General features: G+C 37.3%; 2 protein-coding genes across 2 annotated transcripts in view; both read left to right on the forward strand.

Moving 5' to 3' along the window:
• cnsta (consortin, connexin sorting protein a) overlaps nt 1-3,139 on the forward strand; it is a 32,918-nt gene extending 29,779 nt beyond the window's left edge. Inside the window, exons 10-11 of the mRNA XM_052153165.1 lie at nt 802-943; nt 1,058-3,139. Of these exons, the coding sequence (XP_052009125.1) occupies nt 802-943; nt 1,058-1,266 (351 nt within the window). The 3' untranslated portion in view covers nt 1,267-3,139. The remainder of the gene's footprint in view (nt 1-801; nt 944-1,057) is intronic.
• A 3,542-nt stretch (nt 3,140-6,681) lies between these two features.
• LOC127662132 (saccharopine dehydrogenase-like oxidoreductase) lies at nt 6,682-18,385 on the forward strand. The gene is made up of 12 exons (XM_052153167.1): nt 6,682-7,023; nt 11,221-11,333; nt 13,779-13,859; nt 13,986-14,115; nt 14,244-14,293; nt 14,400-14,530; nt 14,716-14,833; nt 15,183-15,302; nt 15,750-15,806; nt 15,918-16,029; nt 16,168-16,249; nt 16,796-18,385. The coding sequence occupies exons 1-12, from the start codon at nt 6,825-6,827 to the stop codon at nt 16,884-16,886; spliced, it is 1,284 nt and encodes a 427-aa protein (XP_052009127.1). The 5' UTR covers nt 6,682-6,824; the 3' UTR covers nt 16,887-18,385.
• Nucleotides 18,386-19,435: the final 1,050 nt, after the last annotated feature.

Consider the following 19,435-nt stretch of genomic DNA (forward strand, 5'->3'; position numbering starts at 1 on the left):
AATTGCAAGAAGGAAAAAAAAGCTCTAAAAAATGTTTAATTTATTTTGGAATCTGTAACAAATTTCTACCTGTAGTTCTATATGTTTGAGACAAAATCCACACTAATACGTTTTCTCTAAGTTTATACTTCTCATTCACACCTGATCAACGTTTCCTCCACCGAAAATGGAGCATTTTCAAAAAATTCTCCATTGCAGCATACTTTGAAAAATGATGACATTAGCCAACTGAAAACATATTAGTTTGGAATGGATGTGGTAGGAATGCATGCTCATGTAATTGAGATTTGAGTGCGTTGGTCAAGGTGAACATTTTCAGCAAATATCGATTTAAATATATGTTTTTCCTTAACTTTATGGTAGTATAACAGTCTTCTTAAATTGGATGAAAAAGAGCTGCTTGGACATTCTGCAAAATATCACTTTCAGTCTTCCACTGAAGAAAAAACAGGTCTAGAATTTTCATTTTTGAGTGCAAATATGCCTTAAACAGCTCAATAGAAAATGTAAATCGTTTTACCAGAACTATAGGTTGGCACTTACTACAGATTTCAGAATAAATTGTATTTGTGGATAAAGTGTATGTAATTTAGTCTAATACGTCACCGGCTTGCCAAGCTCATAGAGACATCTAGTGGGGGAGCTGTGTTAGAGCAGAGCTTCTCTGATTTTTAAGAGTAAAAATAAACCGCTTAATCCCTCTTGGCTCTTTATGAAATCAACTCTGGGAAGATGTGACAAGTTCAATTACCACAACAGATCATTGTTTTTGCTCAATATTGCCTAACCTCTGCCCTTCAGATCAATCCAGCTGCAGGCCTCGTGTCTATCTTAAAGAGAAGTGTATCTCTGGAAGGAGCCGACAGTTCCACCCATGATGCCCCCAAGCCCGTCTCTAAACGCAAGGTCCGTTTCCGAGAGCCTGAAGAAGGTCTAGACCACGGTAAGAAACAGGAACAGAACCCAATATTGATGTCATCATCATAGTCATTGTTGGAGTGTTTACACTGACCATATCCTGATTCTGAAATAATTATGTATTGTTATTGATATTTAGATGAGGTAGGTGGAGACTCATGGCTGCTCCTCCTCTTGTTGTGCTTGGCAACTGTGGTGATCAGTGTGGGCGGAACTGCACTCTACTGCACCTTTGGAGACGCCCAATCCAGCGTGTGCACAGACTTCTCCAATAACATGGACTTTTATATCAGCCGGGTGCAGAGGGGCATGGACGAACTCAAACACTGGCTGTCCCCGAGCTCATAGCAGGACAACAAAGGGCAGTTTGGGATGGACCAGCTCTTCTCAGTAGCCTCCATGATCTCTGAAGTGATCTGGACATGTATTCAGCTGACAACAACAATGGCATGATATATTTGATGCTGAGACTTTAGAAAAAAATCCAGATATAGAAGACTTTGCTGGATCATGCTGTCTTAGAAGAAGCCCTCATGATATATGGCCTGTCTTTCTGGTCCTAAAGGGGACGTCTGTCCCCCAGATGACTTTGTAAACCACTTGGCCAGTTTTTGACTCAAGTAGCCCACTGTTTACTGCCATCAACTGAACCTCATACAAAGAGACTTTGTTTTTAAAGTCTTAAATCTAAAATCTTAATATTAGGTTGATAGAATTGTGTCTTTATTCGTTCAAAAGTGATATATGCTGTGTTTGGAATGGAATACTATTATACTTATAATGAAATACCGCACAGTATACACTTTATTAAATTAATTTTATTTTTTTAATACTAAGTGAAATATCCCTGCATTGCTGTCACTTTTCCTTCAGTAAGTGGCATCCAGTTATCACCTCAAATGTAATTCAGTATTTAATATTTATAAATTCTAATAGATTTTATTTTTATTTGCATTTTGAATTAAATTAACTTTTTCATTCTGTGCACAATATGCAAATACTGCAGAAATAGGAAAAATAGTATGCTATTCCGAACATAACCAATGACCATCATGGTACTAATTAATGGATGTAATGACAGAATAATGGATATAACCATATAAAGCCTGGACGTAGCATTCTTCAGTGGCATGCTTGGAAATATGTTATAGGAACAGGAAAGCAATATTTGTATACTGAGAATTCATTGCAGATGGAAAGTCTTTAAATGTGAAGTGTGGAATTTTTTTCAGTGTTAAAACATTTTCACTTATCCCAGATTAATATGCAGACCCAACTATAATTTACCCATTCATACGTTGTGGTGCTATCAAACATTGCTCTGTTTTTTTGAGCATCTCGACCAGTCTGACAATGCAATAATGATGTGAGTATGGGGTGAGGTTATCTGTTTGACCAACTAATGGGAGACTTTGGAGAGTGTTCAGGAAATCTGTTTGGAAAGTCATTGTTTTTGCAATGCCATTTGGTGGCGTAGAAATTGCACACTTCACCTTTAAGATGAGCATGATTGTAGCGAGAATGTCATAAATATAATATAATAGCTCAGGCATGTGTCCTATTATTTTTCTTAACAGTTATTTCATGATATCTAAAGACTTTGTTTTTATGTTATTGTAACATGACTGCCTGTGTTAGAGAAATGTGATTTAAAGAAGTCACATTTATTCTTATTTTGTTATTGTCTTAAGTGCATCATGTTTGTTCTAACCAATGTGTGTCTCAGAGAACTATTTTAATTTTGAAGCCCAGTGTTTCGATGGTTATTTCAACATATGTCTGCAGTAAAAAGAACTCAAACGGAGATATGTGTAGATTTAACACAGTTGTCCTTTTGCTGTGCTTTGCTCAAGTTCAAAATGGTACTGGGTGAGAACTGTAAGTCTTTTATTTAATTTTTTGTATGTTATCTGGCTGGTTCAGATGACTGATGAACGTCTTATTGTGTGATTTTTTTCAGTATTTGTTTAATACAGAAAGTCTTAGAATCACAATGTTCTGGTGCATGCGCTCTCTCTTTTACGCTCTGTAGAGAGACAGTTTGAGACTTTGTAATCTTACATTTGTTTTTTCTTAATTATGTGTATATATCATGTAAAGATTGCTGTATTTCCTTATTTTATAGTTCAAATCTGTTGAGTCATTGTCTTGAGAGAAAATGTGAAAAGTAAATGCAATGAGATGTTTTTGACCACAAATACCTTGTGAATAAATCTTATTGTTAGGACTAAGTTCTCTGTTATTTGACTCCAGTACAGACATTTGTAAAACTGTATTTTATGTATTAAGAATCAACACTCACTGACCACTTTATCCGATACACATGCACACCTACTTATTCATGTGATTATCTAATCAGCCAGTCGTATGGCAGTAGTGCAATGCATTAAATCATGATTAAATGCGTGAAAATCCCAGGAGATCAGCAGTTACAGAACTTCTCAAACCAGCCCGTCTGGCACCAAAAATCATGCCATGGTTGAAATCACTTGGATCAAATTTTTCCCCAATCTCATGGTTGATGTGAACATAAACTTAAGCTCCTGGCCCATATATGAAGAGTTTATGCATTGTACTGCTGCCACACGATTGGCTGATTAGATAATCGCATGAATAAGTAGGTGTACATGTGCACCTAATAAAGTGGTCAGTGAGTGTATATTCATCATTAAATGATCAGTCTGCATGCAAAAATTCTGCATTACTTAGCATATGCATTAATGTTGCAGTCCTCACATAGCATTTTACAAATTGTAAGTGGTGCAGCATTAAAAAAAAAAAAAAAAGCATAATGAATGACCTGTTGGATAATATAACAATGATTTATAATAACAATATAAAAATAATAACTAAGAATAATTTGTCATTTGAAAACTGTTTAATTAAAATGTAGTCAAATATTATCGGGGTGAAAATTGGGGACATAATTTATAAATGAATATAATTTAAAATTGCAGTAATATAAAAGTTCCTCTGAATCTTGTTGTCCCCAACCTGAACCCGCCTACAATCCGCATTGACCAATCAGAAACTAGTTGAAATGGCGTCACGTCTGATTGTATTAAAAAGCATTTTATGCGTACAATCGACGCAATTTATGTCTGCTCAATACGACGTGTCCTTTTTTTTTTTTTATTGCATTTCTGAGAACATACAAAATCAATGCCAGGGGAAAATACAGTCGAGAGTACAATCACAGGTTATAAAGTTACAGGAATAACATCCTTATTCTTGAGCTTTGAGCTATGAGGAAAAGGTAGCCATTCTATGAGCTTTGGAGTTGCTGGATGTACTGAGAGTGTCCGGGTAGGATTTAAGTTCCTTACAAAAAATAAAAAAGTAGGGCTTAACACCCTGAAATTTACATTTGTGTAAAAAAAATTTCGCTAGAAAAATAAATAGGTTTATCAAAAAATATTGGTCCTTTACATCTTTTTCAAAGTTGTGCTGACCAAATAGAACATCTTTGTATAACAAAGAAAAACTCTGTGATGAAAATGTGCGAACAAACATACAAAAATCCTTCCAGAACAGACTTGTATATGTGCATTCCCAGAAGAGATGAGAAATAGATTCGTGTTCAGTACCACAAAAAGAACATAAAGTGTCAATATCAGGAAACATCTTTTTCAAGTAAAGCTTCACAGGATAAAAAAGATGAAGTAATTTGTAAGACACATCCTTGACCTTATTGGTCATTAAATATTTAGAAGACAAAGTCCACACTTTCTTCCATGGAATATTGACAAACTGGCCATTCCAGTACGACACAATGTATGGGAGAGAAACAATCTCATTTTGAAATAGTTGTCTAATTCTTCTGTTCCGACTAGAAGAGTTAGATAAAAAACAAATATTTCCAATCATTGTATCAAATGGATGAGCTACTGACAAAGAAATCTGGGATCTAGCTGAGTCTCTGAGAAGAGTTATTGCTCCATAAGGGATGGCATCCATTACAATAGCAAACTCGAGGAGTGACAGGTATAATTGTACTTGTTCAAAAACTCTGAGTATGAATACAAGTATCCATCAGTATTGATTAATTGAGAAGCCAAAATAAAATTATTTTGAACCCAGTTTGGGAAAAATAACGATTTATTTTTATAAGTAATATCACAATTATTCCAAATAAAGTAACGGTGAGGACTAAAATTGTGTTTATAAATTAGGTGCCAGGCCAAAAGCGCTTGTTTATGAAAATTTGACAATTTAAGGGGCAATTTGGTGATGTTGTAGTTGCATAACAATAGGAAAGGGAGACCTCCCACCTTAGAGAAAATAAGATTAGGAAGAGTATTCCAGAAAGAATCAGGGTTTGTTAAGTACTGTTTTAACCAATTTCTCTTGAAAGTATTATTTAAAGAAGTAAAATCCAGAAAGTTTAGACCACCACATTCATAATTATTAATAACCACAGACTTTTTAACATAATGCCTCTTATACTTCCACAGAAAATCAAATAGCATTCTATCAATATCTGCACATACAGATTTATCCACATGTAAGGATATAGCAGGGTAAGTCATTCTTGAGATACCCTCAGCTTTAGCAATAAGAGTTCGATCCTCTCAGAGATAAATCTCTCTGTAACCATGAATTGAATTTCTTTTTAGCTTTCCAAACAACTGGGTCAAAGTTCAGTCTGCATCTGACTTTATCATCCTTACATATGGATATACCTAGATAGGTCACCTGTGACTTAACTGGAATACCGTAAAGAGAGAGAGAAGGACAAGTTTTAACAGCTAACAGCTCACATTTATTAAGGTTTAAGTTTAAGCCGGAAGCTTTAGAGAAAAACTTAATGTGTTGAATTGCAATCGGAATCTGTAATTCATCTTTTAAAAACAGGGTAGTGTCGTCAGCTAGCTGACTAATAAGTATATGTTTGTTTGCAATAGTAATACCTTGCAGATGACTACTCATAAGAAAGGAGGAAAGAAGTTGAGCAGCCACAAGAAATAAATAAGGGGATATAGGGCAACCCTGACGAACTCCTCTTGACAATTGAAATCTAGGCGAGGTACCCGATTTAAGGTTGATAGAACAGTTGGCATTGTTATAAAGAGTTCTTATAAACTTGCAGAATGGATCACCGAACCCAAGCTTTTGGAGAGCTAGAAAAATAAACTCATGTTCAAGAGAGTCAAACGCTTTGTAAAAGTCTACAAAAAGAATAAGACTGTCATCATCAACTAATTCACTATAGTCTAATAAATCTAGAACAAGTCGGATATTGTTTGCTATATGTCTTTATGGCATAAATCCTGATTGAGTCTCATCAATAACTGAACTCAGAACACACTTAAGTCTTTTGGCCAAAGCCCAAGCTAATATTTTATAGTGGTTATTAAGAAGACAAATAGGCCGCCAATTATCTATCAAAGTTGTCTCTTTTTTAGGTTTAGGTATCAGAGTTAAAAGCCCTTGAGTTAAACTAGAAGGCAGAGTTTCTGACTGAATACTCTCCAAAAACATCTCTAGCAGGAATGGTGCTAATTCTTCAGCAAAGCTTTTATAGAACTCGGCCGTTAGGCCATCGGTTCCAGTTGACTTGTTATTTTTAAGGCCCTCAATCCCCTCAATACGACGTGTCCTTGTTTATAAGGTAATTTGTATGATGCGTAATCATCTGAATTTAAAAACTTTAATTAAACAATTTAAATCTATTAATAGTTATTAAAATAATCCTTTACTGAGCATCCATCTTCCCCCTTTATTTGATTGAAAATACATCCGTAGCTGCGCATACTACTACGCGCATCGATGAACATATTGAACGAATGCGGAAGCGTCCCGAAAGCTATTGAAGTAGTGTCATCTGTCAAGTGTTGTGTTGCACGCTGAACTGCGTACATATCTCTGGCAGTATCAGTCCGAGTCGACCATAATAGTGTTGTGCTATGGCCGCGTTCAGCACCTCAACTGGGAGACCCTACCACATCATCATCTTTGGTGCTACGGGTTTTACGGGACAGTTTGTGGTGGAGGAAGTGGCGCGCACTGCATCTGAGGGTCCGAAAGGGAGTCTGAAATGGGCCGTAGCCGGGAGGAGCAGACCCAAACTGGAAAAAGTTCTGGAGCAGGCAGCCGGAGCTCTCAGTGCGTGGAAACAGTTTTGTGTCTATCCATAAAATATAAAAAAAAATATATTATATATATATATGCGCAGTGTAATATTGCATGTATACATTTAATTTATTGAACTGATTTGACTTATAAAAACTATTAAAAAAACATATACCATGGTTCAGATTGTTTGCAGTGGTGGGCTATTACAAACTAACTGTAGTAAATGTGGTATTTTGGCAAAAACTGTACTACTTAATATAACTGTGATACTTATACTAACTAGATTAAAAAGTTTGAGTACAAACTTTAAGTTGGCTTGTGAAAGTTTGGACCAGAAAGTTTGAAGAAGTTTAAAGTAGTTTGAAGTTTAAAGTAGTTTATAGTTTAAAGTAGTTTATAGTAGTTTGAAGTTTAAATTAGTTTATAGTTTAAATTAGTTTATAGTTTAAATTAGTTTAGAGTTTAAATTAGTCTAAAGTTTAAATTAGTTTGAATTTTAAAGTTGGTTCTTTTGAATCTACAGTGTGAAACATACAGTGTGACCAGTGTAGTCTGATTACAACATTAATGAATCTAATGAGCCAGTTCTTTTGAATCTACAGTATGAAACATACAGTGTGACCAGTGTAGTCTGATTACAACATTAATGACTTTAATGAGCCAGTTCTTTTGAATCTACAGTGTGAAACATACAGTGTGACCGGTGTAGTCTGATTACAACATTAATGATTCTAATGAGCCAGTTCTTTTGAGTCTACAGTGTGAAACATTCAGTGTGACCAGTGTAGTCTGATTCCCAAATTAATGACTCTAATGAGCCAGTTCTTTTGAATCTACAGTGTGAAACATACAGTGTGACCAGTGTAATCTGATTACAACATTAATGACTCTAATGAGCCAGTTCTTTTGAATCTACAATGTGAAACATTCAGTGTGACCAGTGTAGTCTGATTCCCAAATTAATGACTCTAATGAGCCAGTTCTTTTGAATCTACAATGTGAAACATACAGTGTGACCAGTGTAGTCTGATTCCCAAACAAATGACTCTAATGAGCCAGTTCTTTTGAATCTACAGTGTGAAACATACAGTGTGACCAGTGTAGTCTGATTCCCAAATTAATGACTCTAATGAGCCAGTTCTTTTGAATCTACAATGTGAAACTTAAAGTTTGACCAGTGTAGTCTGATTCCCAAACAAATGACGCTAATGAGCCAGTTCTTTTGAATCTACAGTGTGAAACATACAGTGTGACCAGTGTAGTCTGATTCCCAAACAAATTACTCTAATGAGCCGGTTCTTTTGAATCTACAGTGTGAAACATACAGTGTGACCAGTGTAGTCTGATTCCCAAATGAATGACTCTAATGAGCCGGTTCTTTTGAATCTACAAATCAAGAGATATGTGATTTGTTACTCGGTTGCTAGGGTAACCCCATCTGGTTGCTAGGCAGTTACCATAGTGATACTTATCAAGTCTCCTTTAAATCCTGATTGAAATAAATCAACCCAGAAGTCTCTACGATTTTCTGGTGCAGAGATATGTGATTTGTTACTCGGTTGCTAGGGTAACCCCATCTAGTTGCTAGGCAGTTACCATAGTTATACTTATCAACTCTCCTTGCCATCCTGATTGAAATAAATCAACCTAGAAGTCTCTACAATTTTCTGTTGCAGAGATATGTGATTTGTTACTCGGTTGCTAGGGTAACCCCATCTGGTTGTTAGGCAGAAACCATAGTGATACTTATCAAGTCTTCTTGCCATCCTGATTGAAATAAACCAACCCAGAAGTCTCTACGATTTTCTGGTGCAGAGATATGTGATTTGTTACTCGGTTGCTAGGGTAACCCAATGTGGTTACTAGGCAGTTACCATAGTGATACTTATCAAGTCTCCTTTACATCCTGATTGAAATAAATCAACCCAGAAGTCTCTACGATTTTCTGGTGCAGAGATATAATGATTTGTTACTCGGTTGCTAGGGTAACCCCATCTGGTTGCTAGGCAGTTACCATAGTGATACTTATCAAGTCTCCTTGCCATCCTGATTGAAATAAATCAACCCAGAAGTCTCTATGATTTTCTGGTGCAGAGATATGTGATTTGTTACTCGGTTGCTAGGGTAACCCCATCTGGTTGCTAGGCAGTTACCATAGTGATACTTATCAAGTCTCCTTGCCATCCTGATTGAAATAAATCAACCCAGAAGTCTGTACTATTTTCTGGTGCAGAGATATGTGATGTGTTACTCGGTTGCTAGGGTAACCCCATCTGGTTGCTAGGCAGTTACCATAGTGATAGTAATGAAGTCTCCTTGCCATCCTGATTGAAATAAGTCAACCCGGAAGTCTGTACTATTTTCTGGTGCAGAGATATTTGATTTGTTACTCGGTTGCTAGGGTAACCCCATCTGGTTGCTAGGCAGTTACCATAGTTATACTAATCAAGTCTCCTTGCCATCCTGATTGAAATAAGTCAACCCGGAAGTCTCTACTATTTTCTGGGGCAGAGATATGTGATTTGTTACTCGGTTCCTAGGGTAACCCCATCTGGTTTCTAGGCAGTTACCATAGTGATACTAATCAAGTCTCCTTGCCATCCTGATTGAAATAAGTCAACCCGGAAGTCTCTACTATTTTCTGGTGCAGAGATATGTGATTTGTTACACGGTTGCTAGGGTAACCTCATCTGGTTGCTAGGCAGTTACCATAGTGATACTAATCAAGTCTCCTTGCCATCCTGATTGAAATAAATCAACCCAGAAGTCTGTACTATTTTCTGGTGCAGAGATATGTGATTTGTTACTCGGTTGCTAGGGTAACCCCATTTGGTTGCTAGGCAGTTACCATAGTGATACTAATCAAGTCTCCTTGCCATCCTGATTGAAATAAGTCAACCCGGAAGTCTCTACTATTTTCTGGGGCAGAGATATGTGATTTGTTACTCGGTTGCTAGGGTAACCCCATCTGGTTGCTAGGCAGTTACCATAGCATGTTTTAGCATGTGGCTATGAAGATTTTAGGTCATTACTTTTTGGCTGCTTGATAAAAGAAATCCTCTGAGGGAGAGAGAGAGGGAGAGATGCAGGACTGACAGGCCCTTTTTGTCTGTGTGTGTGAAAATGTCAGTTGGGATTTAAATTTCTGAACATTCCGCAATGTTAAGTCAATGGGAGTTTTTTCTGAGTTTGATCGTCATTTTTAGGAAAACCGTAAGTCCGATCAGTTAGAAAAGGTATAGCAACTCGAGTCAGAACAGTTTGAGTGTCTGAGCCGAGTTTGGAGTATGTGGAGTTAAAGCTCTAGGAGGAGTTAGATATAGAAATTTCACCGCTAAGAAGAATAAGAAGAAGAAGAAGCGGAATAATAATAAGTTTAAGTAGGATTTCAGTAAGTTGGCTCTCACAAGCCAACTTAATTATCTTGATCTGTGCATGCATTAATCTCTTTAAACATATCTATTACATTTGCAGACGTTTACATCACTACATAGTGCTAGAAATAAGTCTAGAAAGTTATAGACTCTTTTTGCTAAGTCATGTATTTGGCAAACATGAAACTGATTTATTGCCAAAAATGTGAAAATGCCTGGAGGGTTGCAGGGATCTCTCACCTTATTGGATTGTACTTGACTTTGTCCCACATTGTGGCAATCACTAGCAATTTTGAGTTGCTTTACTAATCTCTTATCTTGTAGGCTTGAGACCTTTCTGCCATAACAAGTAGACACCCCCCTTATAGACACTGCATTATCTTGTTTTGCTTGGAGAATGTACATGCATATGTTTTAGACAATAATCTCTCAGTCTTTGGCAAGGGGCATCAAGAGATGTTTCCATTAATCCTGAGTAGCTGATGGAAAATTATATTACAGTGCACGCCCATGCCTTTAATCATGTAGCTTTGAATGGATCGGACTGAACATTTGCTCAGTTTTTTTTAGATTTCACCCAGATTTAATGTAGGCAGGCAGGCTTATGAATAAAGATAGGACAGATCAGGCTTCTCTATGGCCAAAGTGACTTGATCTAAACAAATAAACAGAATTATTTATGATATTGTAATTTGGCCTGGACTGGTTTTTGTCTACGCAGTACATTTATAATCATAAGTAATGTAGTTTTTCTACAATTTGCATTAATTGTGACATTATCACTGCATAATTGCTGCAATGTATGCATGTCTGATATCATAACTGCAGCTGTGTTTAAAATGCTTGTTCTCAGGTAAGCCAGAGCTGCAGTCAGAAGTCTCTATCATCGTTGCGGATGTCAGTGAACCGGACTCATTGGCTGCCATGTGCAAACAGGCGGTCATTGTGCTGAACTGTGTGGGACCTGTAAGTATGCATTGTGACTGACTATAGGACATCGAATAGCATTCTTAGCTTTTTGAAACCACATTAAAACGATCAGTCATGATGTGTCATTATATAGATCAATAGCTTATGGAAAGGAAATGCCCTAAATAAATGGAAGGCATAGCAGCTACATGTTTACCCTCTTTATCCTATCAACTAGATAACCTCAAAGGCTGGATTTGGTTATGCAATAGTGTCTTTCGAAAAAGGTGATAATCACGTTTGCACATTCTTTTTGTTTTTCATATTATCCCCATTTCTTCCAATTTGGAATTCCCAATTCCCACTACTTAGTAGTAGGTCCTTGTGGTGGTGTGGTTACTCACCTCAATCCGGGTGGCGGAGGACATGTCTCAGTTGTCACCGTTTCTGAGACCGTCAATCCGCGCATTTTATCACGTGGCTCGTTGTGCATGACACCGCGGGGACTCCGCCTATGGAGGCTCATTCTATCCACGCACAACTTACAATGTGCCCCATTGAGAGCGAGAACCACTAATCACGACCATGAGGAGGTTACCCCATGTGACTCTACTCTCCCTAGCAACCGGCCAATTTGGTTGCTTAGGAGACCTGGCTGGAGTCAGTCAGCACACCCTGGATTCGAACTTGCGACTCCTGGGGTGGTAGTCAAGAGTCTTTACTCGCTGAGCTACCCATACCCCATGTTTGCACATTCTTGAATTAAGAAATAGGGCTGTCGATTTAACGCATAAAAAATTTCCCGGACTGTAATATGGAATGTACTTACCATCTGAGCAATTTAAGCTTGAAGTACTACCTGTTTTCAGCAGGTATATTTATATATATATATATATATATATATAAGAAAAGAGTGTTTGTTTTTCATTTCAGTGTTTCGTTTTTGTTTGCATCTCATTTTCTTCCTTTAATTTTTATGATGTTGTATTATTTAATTAGTTTCTATTCTGTATTATAATTTGTGTAATATATACACTGATCAGCCACAACATTAAAACCACCTGCCTAATATTGTGTAGGTCCCCCTCAACGTTATCAACAACGTCAACAATAAAAAAAATTGTCGTCAGAAATTTTCATTATTGAATAGTCGTTTGATCTCATTTAACATAACAAGAGATCTTAAACTCTAATGATGACGTGTGAGCAGCTCTGCAGTTCACGCCTGACTTGAGGAGAGGAAGAATTACACAGCTCACAGTCCAGATGCACTCTAAACTTTCCAAACAGCTTCAGGTGATATAGATCGCAAGGTATGCGGGAATTATAATGCAAAAACACAAAAGTAAATATAGATGCACTCTCGTTGAGGAATAAGTGTAGCTGGAGCTCTGCTGAAGCAAAACTTGCATGTCAAGTGTCTTTAAAGGAAACACATGGCGATACGTCTTTAATGCAGTTATATTTAATGCATTATAGCTTTATTAAAGTTCAAATTAAACGGAAGCAGATCATGTAAATAACTACAAACTTCAAACTCCAAAACTGCCATTTATCTGTAAGGTCAGTACCTCTTCTATATGTTGGCGAATGTCCCAATCTGAGGGGGAGAGATTGAACCTGCACCCGGCTGAGGCACGCTGTCGCGGGGACGTTCATCCCTCGAGCACGCGTACTTAATGCAGCTAGATTATAACGTGATGGCTGGCGACTTAATTAATCATAATATATGTCACTGTGCAGTTATTATCGTGAAGAAAATTACCTGAGCTCTGTACAATTGTGGTCTGAGATGCAGGTTGGCACTTTTTTTATTTTTATATATATATATATATTTCTTTAAAAGTATCAATAAACCTGCTCTTCTGCAAGTTTGTGTTTAACTTATTTACTCTATGCAGGCTTTGGATTTTTAGGACACTAGTATTTCAGAATGACCAGGGCAACAATTCAGTTGCGATGATTGGTCCACTGGTCCAGTTATGAATGAATTATTCAGTCACGTGATTTTTTTTATGTGCATCTTGTATTCCTGTTAAATTCAATGAGTTTATTCGGTAAACGTTTCCATTATAGTTTAAGTGCATTTCTTCTTATCTAATAAAACATTGATTTTATTCACATCATGTTTTTCCATCCAGCAGATTTTATGTGATATCCTAAAATGTGCATAAAAAGGCATTGATGGAAACATAGTTATTGTAAGGTAGAAACGTGTTGTGCTGAATGTATGACTTGAGTGTGACAATGAACGGGGAAATCTAGACATTATTTTTTTAATTAATTGAGTGAAAAACAAAAACTTTTCTGTGAATAGTTTTAGAAAGTAACATAAGTAAAGTAATTAAATCCCTGATTACAATTTTAGAGAAAGTAATTTTCTAATAGATTACATTTTTAAAGTAACTTACCCAACACTGATCAGTCGTCCTCTAAAATCTAGTCCCTTACTGCTGGTGTAATATTATCCTAATTACTGTCTTTTTAATATCTTCTCAACAGTATCGATTCTTTGGTGAACCTGTTGTCAAGGCATGCGTCGAGAATGGAGCACATTGTCTCGATATCTGCGGAGAACCACAGGTACTTGTCCTGACCCCTCTATTCCTGCAGTATAAAACTATAAATAAACCATTGATCATTCTTTGTCATAATAGCATTAATGGCATACTGGGAACTGAGAAGTCACTGTGTTTGTTTGTACTATAGTTTCTGGAGAGTATGCAGTTAAACTACCACGACCAGGCTGCTGAGAAGGGGCTTTACATTGTGGGAAGCTGTGGTTTTGACTCCATTCCTGCAGACATGGGTGTTATTTACACCAGGGACCAGTTTAAAGGTATGTTCATCAGAAACATAGTTTGTCTTGATTCTTTGAGTAGTGCAATCCATCCCCATTTTGTTTTAATTTAAGCACTTTGCTAAGGTATGCTTTGATTATTGAGATGTTGTTTTATTTGTTACCAGGGACACTAACAGCCGTTGAGAGCTTTTTGACTGCAAGCTCCGGGCCAGAGGTCGGTGTACTTATTTTTTAAATGTAAAATAACTCTGTTATCTGTATATTTCAAAGGCCTTATTGTTTAACTGTCAGCTGACCCTCATTCTCATGTGTGCCTGCAGGGAGGCTCCATCCATGATGGCACCTGGCAGTCAGCTATCTACGGCTTTGCAGACAGCCACAAGTTACGCAGCCTCAGGAAAAAGTTTGGTCACAAGCCTCTTCCTGTGGTGGGGGCTAAAATTAAAAGGAGGTGTGTACAACAAACGGCAAGCAGAATTAGTATTTCACCATGTGTGACGCAAGTTACTTAATAAATTCTGAAATGTTCTGAACAGTTCTTCAAAAGCCCCAGTGGCTATTGGCTTCAATAATACACATTTTGGATGAAAAACCTCTACCATCGAAAGAAATGGAATTGTCATTGTGTTTCTACAGGGGTGCGCTGTTTTTTAGTGATGAAGTTCAGCAATATGCAATTCCCTTCATGGGTACAGACCCATCAGTGGTGAAGAGAACCCAGCGCTATTTACATGAAGAACTCCAGGAGTCTCCGGTTAGTCAGTATACATAAACAACCCTAGTCCCATAATTCCCAATAAAACATTTTTTTTAAATAAGGCAGGGGGACAGTACAATTGAAAGGGTCAGTTAGGGTTGATCCAGTCAAACTGAACTGAAACTGAACAAGTTAAACATTAAACTGGAATATTTTGACAGTCCAGGTTTTTGAAGCAGTAGGAAAAAAGTGAATGGGGATGATAGAATGAAGTCTAGATGACTAGACTAATCAACAAATGAATTGCGAGCAGAAAAACTTTGTTACCTGCACTGCCATTATGATTATCAGTTTATTGTGACCTCATAGGTATTGTGGCACTGTGTTTACTAAATGTATTCTACAGGTTCAGTATGGAGCGTATGCCGGTGTTGGCGGCATTTCCAACATTATTAAACTCCTCTTTGCTGGATTGATGTTCTGGTTTCTTGTGAAGTTCAGCTTTGGCAGAAATCTCCTTGTTAAGGTGAAACATAGTATTTTGTGAAAGCTATTTTGCCATACTGAAATACTAAGACCAGGGTTCCCATGGTCTTAATATTGCAATCCCAAGATTGTGTATTCTAGGCCTGAAAAGTCATGGAAATGTCTAGAGTGAATAAATATTTTCCTTGTTTTGCTCTGCTCTATAATAGAGTTTGTGAGGAGTAAAAAGTGCTGTCCAAGCAATAGTGACATCCAATTGATTGGAAACGGATACCAAATTTGTCTAAATGATTAATTAGCAAAGTGGTTTCAATTTAAATTATAAAAAAAAATTATATCCAGTTATCGCAAATGACAAGAAAATTCATGGTACGTTATTGGTAACAATGGTGGGACCCCTGGAAGACATGCTGTACAATTTGATGAATACATTGTAGCTTGTTGATCTTGTGTAATCTCATAAAATGTGAATTTACTTTGTCTGCAGTTTCCAGAGTTTTTCTCTTTCGGCTTCTTTTCCAAAGAGGGTCCAACTAGAAAGCAGGTATTATACCCCATATCATCTTCTAGATTATAAATTAGGTCCTTAGACTATTATAAAACATTAAGGATCACCGTCAAGTCATGCTGTCGGTTATCTTCCTCATATCTGCAGATGGAGGGTTCTTCTTTCCGCTTTGCTTTTTATGGAGAAGGTTACAATAAAGGTCAGGACCCCACTGAGGGCAAACCTAACGCTAAGATCCGGACTCTAGTCCAAGGACCAGGTAAAATGTCCGCCTCTGTCATATGTTAATGTAAATCCACAATTAATATCTGGTTAAAGGAAAGCAAACAGGACTCTCCTTAAATGCAATAATAAAGGTGCTTGCATGTGTCTCACTGTATTCTCTGCTGTTTTTCAGAGGCTGGATATGTCGCTACCCCAATTGCTATGGTTCAAGCAGCCATTACCATGCTGAATGAATCTGATTCCCTTCCTAAAACGTGAGTTTTGATTATTTATCCAGCCACTGTCGTCTCTGTTGTCCACTAATGAACCTCAAAAGCTAAAACTAATCCTAAATAAGCAGGTACAAGCCCTCTACAATTAGCCACTTTCAAACATCGCCCATTAAATAGTTCTATTAACTAACTAATTGCCCGATTTGGTTTTTCTGGTTAGGGTACCACCATCTTTTGTTCATATAATTGACAGCTAGATTGTGTATTGCTTCCATTTATAAACAAAAATACAATTAAACTTAGAGTATTTTTATACAAGAGCATCCTAACATGCTTAAACCATTAGTGTTACAGTATTGTTTACACATAGCATCAATACAGATCTTTACCGGTAATGTTAGCAAAAAAATTGAAAGAGCTGATTTGCTGCCATTTTGACAGTGGGTCATGTTCACATTACTTCTAAATGGAAAGATGAAATAAAACGTATCGCAAACGTTGTATGCATGAAAGCTGTTACTATCAGGTCTCGCATCCAACTATGCTGTGCACACCTAACTTTGTTTTATCTGGCGTGGCTCTCCACAGGGGCGGTGTGTACACTCCAGGAGCAACATTCGCCAAAACCACCCTTGTCGACCGCCTCAACAAACATGGCATCCAGTTCTCTGTCCTCTAAGTAAGATTAAAGGGCTTCAACTGGCCTGGCTCAAACATCTGTCTTCTGAAGCACTTATTCATTTGCTTGCTTGAATGTAGAGAAATCTGTTGTTATCTGGAGCTTCCTCAGCTAACTTGCAGTGTTTTCCAGTGTAGTGTCTAGCTTGCATATAGTAGACTGGGCTGGATTTGCAAGCATGCACTCTGCTCAAATGGCTGAGAAATTTGCACCAAGAGTGAGGCACAAACCTTATGAGATCCCTCCTTATGAACACACATATAATTTCCTGTTTCGATTTGAGAGTTTGAAATGTTCATTTGTATTTTTTCCCCTGTTATATTTATCACAAAAATAAATACTTATAAAGATGACAGACATCTCTAAAAACATTTTTGTAATAATATATTAAAATAGTTGTGAAGCCTATTTGAAAGGTTGGAATCTTAGTTTATTTTCTAAAAGATTACAGAATGATATAATGCAGTTTACTGGAATGACTGGTCTGGAAGATGAACTTATTGCCTGCTTTTGTTCTGGTTGATTTCAAACTAAATAAAGATCATATCAAACGATGTGCTTGGATGAAAGTATATATTTAAGAGTTGAATGAGACATTTTGATAATAAATAAAAAAAAGTATGTGAAGCTACAGTAAGTCATTTTGGAATCCAAGTAAATAATTTTATTGTCATCCTGTAATCAACAAGTAAAAGGCTCATAGGGCGCTAAGTTTATGAAGAATTATTGTTGTTTTATTGTCAGGACCAAATTCCAGACTTTTCTCTCTTTCGACGTACAATTTTTTTGAGAGTATTTATGCACTGTTCCAACTGCTCAGCGAAGTCCTGCAAGAGATAAGTGTTCATCCACAAACAGTTTGAGACCCAGCAGGTCTGCTTCCTCCTACAGAAATAGAATTGCACAAAGACTGTTTCTCTCAACCCTGAAATGTATTTTGCAGTCAAACCAATATACCTTGGCAAAGCATTTGCCCCCAATGGTCTTTGCTGGTATACACAATTATTTTGCTTATTAAAATGATTAAGCCGAACACCTGAGTGAAAAGGCTGATTGAATTTTATTTTCTGGCCTATGAGGTTCAATAGAACCAAGCCAGGTGGGGACTGTGCACTTACATTGTGATTGTGTTTGCACAGTCACTGTAGTTTCCCCCCTGACAGGGGTCATGCTGTGGTAGAACACTTTTAAGGCTATGGCAAACTCAGCATCACAGCTGGGTCTTAGGCTCCCTCTTCTTTCCAGTCAACCACAGCTATTCTCCACACCTGTGGCAGAAATGAGGGAGAGTAGCACAGTATGTGTTGGATGTAAGGTGAGAGATATTAAGGCACACTTTAAATGTTGCCCCATTTATAAACGAAATTCTAATGTGTTCTGTATGCACTTTTGTGTGTTTCGCATGTTTCATGCTTGTTATTCAGTTTCTGCCAGTCTTAAAAAGTCTTCAAAGGTCTTAATTAGTTAGTTTTGTAATTAAGTCCTTAAAAAGGTCTTCAAGTGGAGCCAAATGTCTTAAATTCACATTGTAATGGTAATAAATGCTGTAAGAGAGAATACAGAATGCATTCTAATGTAATCACTGTTTCAACACATAATGTAACATTTAAAAAAAAATCTGTTAATCCCTGCCATTTCTGGTGCATTTTAGTCACTTTCAGTGGCATTTTTGACCAGAGCATTGGTTAGTTTCTGGCCATGATCAAGGAGCTATATATAATATATGCACTCCCTTGGCTTTTAAATTTAAAAATAACAATTATGATGCATTTCTGAGAGTTTGTTACATTTCAATTTATGTGGTCTTGATTTTAGACACATTTTACTTAACGAAATCTGTAGAAGCCATGTTATTTTAAAATACGTTTTGAAATGAAACTAGTCAGATCCCAGGCAAGCCCCCATTTTGTTACACCCATTACCCTACACTGCAGGTATGAGTTATACTTAATTTATTGATAGAGCGATGTATTGCATATGACTTATCACACAGTGCAAACCATTTCTGGCTGAGTTAAGTAGCTTCTTTAAAAAACTATTTTATTTCTTCAACTCTGCATTGGAATTTCTCAGCTGTTTCAAATCCTGATGAAGGGTGAACAGTGAAAGTGAAGAGCTTAAATCGGATCCTCTGGTTTCTGTAGCCTAAACAGGCCTAAACACATGTTCTTACAATATTTCCATTTCACAGTAGTAGCCCAGCATACCCTTGGGTTAGGCCTAGCCTTGGCATTTACACAGAAAAACATGAGTGGGCCCTACTGAGAGACATCCTAGAGTGGAAAGACATTCAGAGCATCCTTGAACACTTCTACTCAAGAATCCCAGCTCTCCGTTTGATTGACGAAACCACCCTCTTTGATGAGTGGGCTTGTGTAACAGTGGCCAGCTGATAGATAGCTGTGCAATGTGTATAAACCTCGCTCTGCTGACCTCAAGAGGTGCACTAATGACTGACTAGTAGCATTTAGCCTCCTTGTTAGTGCACCCGCCTCCCACGATCCAGTGATGCGTCACTCGCCGCATCACTGGATCATGAACAAGACGGC

The sequence above is a fragment of the Xyrauchen texanus genome, chromosome 22, assembly GCF_025860055.1.
Source record: "Xyrauchen texanus isolate HMW12.3.18 chromosome 22, RBS_HiC_50CHRs, whole genome shotgun sequence".
Classification (NCBI taxonomy): Eukaryota; Metazoa; Chordata; class Actinopteri; order Cypriniformes; family Catostomidae; genus Xyrauchen; species Xyrauchen texanus.